This window comes from Corvus brachyrhynchos, unplaced genomic scaffold (genome assembly GCF_000691975.1).
Source record: "Corvus brachyrhynchos isolate BGI_N302 unplaced genomic scaffold, ASM69197v1 scaffold365, whole genome shotgun sequence".
NCBI classification, from domain to species: domain Eukaryota; kingdom Metazoa; phylum Chordata; class Aves; order Passeriformes; family Corvidae; genus Corvus; species Corvus brachyrhynchos.
The window spans coordinates 628,504-634,317 of NW_008239544.1; the positions used below are offsets into that span (position 1 = coordinate 628,504).

General features: G+C 59.4%; 1 protein-coding gene across 1 annotated transcript in view; it reads left to right on the forward strand.

Annotated features, from left to right (window-relative positions):
* Window positions 1-5,814, forward strand: part of ZFPM1 (zinc finger protein, FOG family member 1) — a 34,309-nt gene that overhangs the window by 15,094 nt on the left and 13,401 nt on the right. Inside the window, exons 2-3 of the mRNA XM_017741327.1 lie at window positions 2,393-2,524; window positions 4,670-4,759. Of these exons, the coding sequence (XP_017596816.1) occupies window positions 2,407-2,524; window positions 4,670-4,759 (208 nt within the window). The 5' untranslated portion in view covers window positions 2,393-2,406. The remainder of the gene's footprint in view (window positions 1-2,392; window positions 2,525-4,669; window positions 4,760-5,814) is intronic.

A 5,814-nucleotide genomic window follows, 5' to 3' on the forward strand; every position in this document is an offset into this window, starting at 1 on the left:
AAGTTTTTAGAGTCACCGTCGGTTTTTATTTTTTCTTTTTTTTTTGAGGAAAAAAGAAGAAAAAGAAGAAGGGAAAAAAAAAAAGAAATCCTTGCTCGTTATCAATAAAAAAAAAAGAGAGAGAAGGAGGGAGGGAGAAGAGTTAATCGTCGAAGCGGAGTATCTTGGAAGGGAGCGTTTTTTGGCTCTTCCCCTCTCTGTAAAACCAGCCTCAGTAATTCAGTTTTAAAGCATGAAAAAAGGGAGTTGATGAAATTCCACTATCAGCACCGAACCAATATGCAAAATATCTCGCCGAGAATCAAATAGCTATTATGTTTTCATTTCCATTTCAGCGTATTTGCTTAATGAAGAATAGACAGATCAGGCCAGCCGAGGGAGGCTGTGTGCGGTGATAACTGTGCAGGGCTCCCAGCAATCCCAGCAAGTGACGCTCCGCTCCTGCTCCGTGCTCCCTCTCCCTCACTCGTTTTTCTTTTTTTTCCCCCTTTTTTCCCCGTTTTTTAGAGTTGTTTTCCCAGCGGTTCGTTTAACCCGCGCAGCTGGGAGCGCTGGCGGTGCCTCCATGGGCACCCATCCGTGGGGAGTGGGATGCTGCAGCGGGGTCGGGATGCATCCCAGGCCGTGATTCCGGGATGCTGTTGGCCACCCCTCCTCCCCACGGGCACTGGGTGACGCCGTGGTCCCCAAACGCCATGGTTGGGTTTATGTGGAGCATCCCCATCTCCCTCGCGCTTGGGAGTGTTTTGGGGTGGGATGTGGGATGCATCCAGGGACGGTGTGAGATGATTCCAGGGTGCTGTTGGCCGCCAGTCATCCCCTTAGCAGGTTTGACACAGTTGGGTTTGTGTGGAGCATCCTCATCTTCCTCATGGCTGGGCCCCTCAGTGTTTTGGGGTGGGATGTGGGTGGTCCCAGGATGCATCCAGGGATCGCAGTGACGAGATTCCGGGATTGCTGATTCCCCGTCATCCCTGTAGGCATTGGGAGACACCGCAGTACCCAAACCCCAGCTGGATTTACATGGAGCAGCCCCATCTCCTTCCTGGTCAGGGACAGACATTTCAGGGTGGGATGTGGGTCATCTCAGGATGCATCCAGGGACCCCAGTAACGTGGTATTGGGATGCTGTTTGACGCCCGTCACCCCTGTAGGAACTCGGTGACACCCCAGGACTCAAACCCCAGCTGGATTTATATGGGGCATCCCCATCTCCCTCCTGGCTGGAGATGGACATTTCAGGGTGGGATATGGGATGCATCCAGAGACCATGGATGGGATGCTGTTGGCTGCCCATCACCCCTGTAGGCCACGATGCTGTGGTACCAAAGCCATGCCCATCCTGCTTCCCGCTGTTCCCGGGCAGGATGTGGGTGGTCTCGGCACCCTTGGGTGGGTGCCAGGTGCCCTCCTGGTCCCACCCCTCCCTTCCCAGCCCTGTCCACCCCTCCCTGGGCAGGCTGGAGGTGCCAAACCCCGGCGCAGGCGAGCGTTGGGTTAACTTTATCAGAAGCCCAAGAGCCGTGAAGGCGTGAAGGAAGAAATTAGCCTAACAATGTTTCATTTACAGCGGGAGAAACGATTTGTTAGCTGGCGATTGTTTCTGAATATTATCAGAGCCTTTTTAATTGTGCTGGAACTGAAATTAGCAGAATTAGAATAAATTGCCTTCCCTTCTCCGGCAGCCTCTTTATTCACGCTCATTGTTGTGTGCTTTGTATAGATTATGGGCTCTTTGTTCTGCTGCTGTAAATATACATGCCTGGAGTCACGGCGAGCAGCTGAGGTCTGCAGACGGGCTGGCCCCACTCCGATCCCCCCGTGATCCCCCGATCCCAGGCCCGGGTGGGGCCCCGGCAGCCCCCGGCACCGCGGCGTCGTGCGGTGCCAGCCTCGTGTGCCGCCGGTGCTGGGCCTTGCTGTCGTGCTTTGGGGGGGACAGGGACGCTGCATTGCCATGGAAATGGCCGAGAGGGGTGGCAGGGCTGAGGGGTGTCCCCCTGTGCACCCCCGTTGTCCCCTCTGTGTCCCCCCTGCAGCGTCATCCCCCTCTGTCTGCGTCCCCCGTCAGATAAGGGGTGGCTATTTCTGGGGTCCCTTTTGGGGACGGGTGACGCCACAGCCGTGTGCCCCCCTTGCTGCCAGGCTTGTTCCCCGCAGTGCCTCAGGGAGGGGACGCCTCAGGAACACCTGGAGCAAGACACGGCCACCTCTGCAAGGGGACAGGGGACCCCAGGGAGGTGCTGGGCCATGGGACGGCTGGGCAGGGGCTTTCCCTTCCCTTCCTGTGGGGTGTTTCCTCCCAGCATCCTGATTTCCCGGCTGGGAAAACCTCCTGGGGTCTTTTCCCTCGGGTTGTCCCCTTCTAACCAGCCTGTCCGTGTTCCTGCAGGTTCCCTGGCAGCGATGGAGGAAGGTGAGGATGCCCCGGTGGGGGACAAGAGCCCCTCGGAGAGGGACGGGGCCACCTCGGACCGCGAGGGCTCCGCCGAGCGCGACACCTGCAGCCCCCCCGGCAGTGACGGTGAGCCCTGGGACTGTCCCTGCTGTCCCCTCCCCACGGGGACAGTCTCTGCTGGTGGGGCAGGGTGTTAATTAGCTAACGAAGCAGCGTGGCCACCCCTTGGGACTGGTGGGTGAGTGATACCCCCGTGTCCCTGGGGGGTTCCATCCCTCTGGGCAGCCTCTGGCCGGTGGCAGGACGCCCTGGGGACAGCCCAGGCTGCAAAGTCGTGTCCCTTGGGGGATAAAGTGACCCCACTGGGGTGTAGAGTCACAGAGTTTGGGGTACAAAGTGACCCTTTACAGGGATGTAAAGGGACCCTTTGGGATAAAAAGTGACCCCTTTGGGTGCAAAGTGACCCCTTAGGTGCAAAATGACCCTTCCCCCTTCCTTGGGGTGCAAAGTGTCCCATCCCAGGGATGCAGAGTGACCTCTTGGGGTACAAAGTCACATCCTTTGGAATACAAAGTTCCTTTCCCCATTCAAGATCTTGGTCACGTCCCTCCGGGTGCAAAGTTCCTGCTCCCAGGGCACAAAGTCCCATCCCTTGGGGTACCAAGTGACTCCCCCAGGGTGCCCAGCAGCCCCACAGGCCACAGGTGCTGGGGCTGGGTGGGTTGGGGGCACAGGGCCGTTGGTGCCACCATGCTGCCCACGCAGCCGCCAGGCTGCCGCCGTGCCGAGCTGCACTGCGCTGTGCCGCGCCCCAAAGGTGGCTGCGACTCAGGGCCGGGCTGAAACAGTCCCAGATATCCTTTAAGTTCCTTCCTGTGGAGGTGGGGGCAAATCCCAATCAGTTAATGTTTGCAGTGCCCTTTGAGATAACCGCGCCGGGGCAAGGCTGCGCCGCCTCACCGAGCCCAGCCGCGGCTCCCGGCAAACCCCGCTGCCTCCTACTGCTGGCTCTGGGGGAGAAGTGTCCCCCAAAACCAGGGCAGCCAGGCCACGATGCACCAGAGATCTGCACCAGCTGGGGCAGGGGAGGACCCCGATAACCGGGATAGGGAGGGGACCCTGAGAGTTGGGACAGGGACAGACCCCAATAGTCAAGATAGGGAAGGGACCCAAATAGCTGAGACAGTCAGGGACCCCAAAATTTGGGGCAGGGAAGGGACCCTGATGTCCCCAACAGATGAGGTAGGGAGAGATCCCAATAGCCAGGGCAGGGAGGGGACCCCCATATTTGAGGCAGGCCAGGGGATCCCAACGGCCAAGGCAGGGAGTGGACCCTGATAGTTGGAGCAAGAAGAGACCCCGATTTCGGGGAAAGGACCCCGACAGCCGGGGCAGGGAAGGGATCCTACAGCACAGCAGGGAGGGAGCCCGATAATTGGAACAGGGAGGGGACCTGATAACTGGAGCAGGGAAGGGACCCCAGTAGCTGAGTCAGGGCGGTCTCCCAGGCAAACTTTGCTCAGCGGTGGAGGGAAGCGAGGTCTCTTATCTGATGGGGGAGCAGAGCTGGGGGCGAGGAGCCGGAGCCGGGGCGCGGAGCTGCACCTGGCACTGGCCTGCCTCGATAAAGAGGTGATAGCAGAGATAAGGCCAAGCAGCAATAACGGCCACTAAAGCTTTCAGCGCGATGGATAAAAATCGATATGCCAGGCACTTTGATTTATAGCCAAAAATAATAGGACTTTTATACCCGGTGATTGATTTATTTGATGTTAATCATTGCGCTTATCACCTGTATTAATAATCTCCGATGGCGGTGACGTCACCGCTGGGCGGCCGCGGTGGCGCCGATCGATTGGGCTCCGCGCTGCCTGATCCGCCCGGGACGCCAAGGCAAACATGTACTTTGGGCACTAATCTGCCACACTGTCATATGCAGATTGGCCTTATCAGCCCATCTCCAGCAGCAGTTAATGGAGAAAATAATTGTTATCAAGTTGCTATGAATACGCCACAAATAGAGCCGTGAGGGGAGCGGGGCGCAGCCCGCTGGCGTGGGATGGCACGGATGTGCCGCGGGCTTGGGCTGGGCTGGGGAGTCTTTGGGGTGGAGGGGCTTGGCTGGCCTGATGGGGCATTCCCAGGGGGATGTGAATCCCCTCCCTGTGGCCATCCCACGGGTGTCACCGGGCCCCGTGGTCCCAGCCCCCATGGAATGCTGCCCCTGTAATTCTCTGCTCGTGACCTGCTGCCTTCCCCCTCCTGCTGCAGAGTCCAGAGATGCTCTGGAGAGTCCGAAGGAGCCAGACAAGGCGGATCCTGGAGAAAACCCCCAGGAGCCGGACACATGGAACGGGCCAGGTGAGTCCCTGGTGTGTGGCCGGTCGTCCTGCTCCGTCCCAGCGTCCTCACTGGATCTGCTGGAGCGCTCCTCAAGCATTCCCCTCCTCTTGCAAGCACCAGTATGAGGAGGACTGGGAGCGCTGGGAGCCGGGCAGGCTGCACAGCCCAGAACTCCTGCTGGAGGGGAGGTGTGAGGCGATGGCTGTCACTCGCCGCGTCCCCGGGATGCTGTTGGGATGGTAAAAGCGGATTCTGGAGCAGCAGGGATGCCATCCCCACAGCTGGCATCACTCTTGCTGGCACTGGCAGGGTTTGGACCCACCCTGCGTCACACCAGGGCACTTCACCAACATCCTGGCAACCACAAGAGTGACGCTGGGGTGGTTTGGTGATGGTTATCAAAACCCCAAGGAGAGAATTCAGCCTCTATCTCCCCCTGGTATCTCCGTGGGCACCGGGGCACCGGCGAGGCCGGGCTGGCCCTGTGGGCACCCCCAGCCCTATCACCCATTATCTCCAAAGCCACGAGGTTACGGGGCTGTGCCACATGGATTCACAGAGTCACGGAATGTCTGGGGTTGAAAGGGAGCTCTGGAGATCATCCAGGCCAAGGCAGGGGCACCTGGAGCAGGTGGCACAGGAACACGTCTGGGTGGGACTGGAATGTCTCCAGACAGGGAGACCCCACGCCCTCCCTGGGCAGCTGCTCCAGGCCTCTGCCGCCCTCCATGGGAAGCTCTTCCTGATCTTGAGGTGGAACTTCTTGTGGTTTAGTTCATGGCCATCGCTGCTTGGTTGGAGTCGTGGGTTGTTCCACTGGGAACGGCTCCTGGCAGGTGGATGGGGATGGGACCAGGGGAACCTGAGACCTCCAGGGGTGGATGTGCCACATTTCGGGCCCTGATGGTGCTGCCCACACCCTGCTCCTCCCAGGGGAGCTCCCAGCTTTGGGGTAGGGAAGTGGTGACCCCGATCCAGGGCAGCGATCGGCCTTTGGGGATGGATGCCCCGGGCGGGTCCCGCTGTGTCCCCAAGGCCACCAGGCTGCGGGTGCTGGAGGTGCCTGGGAAGCG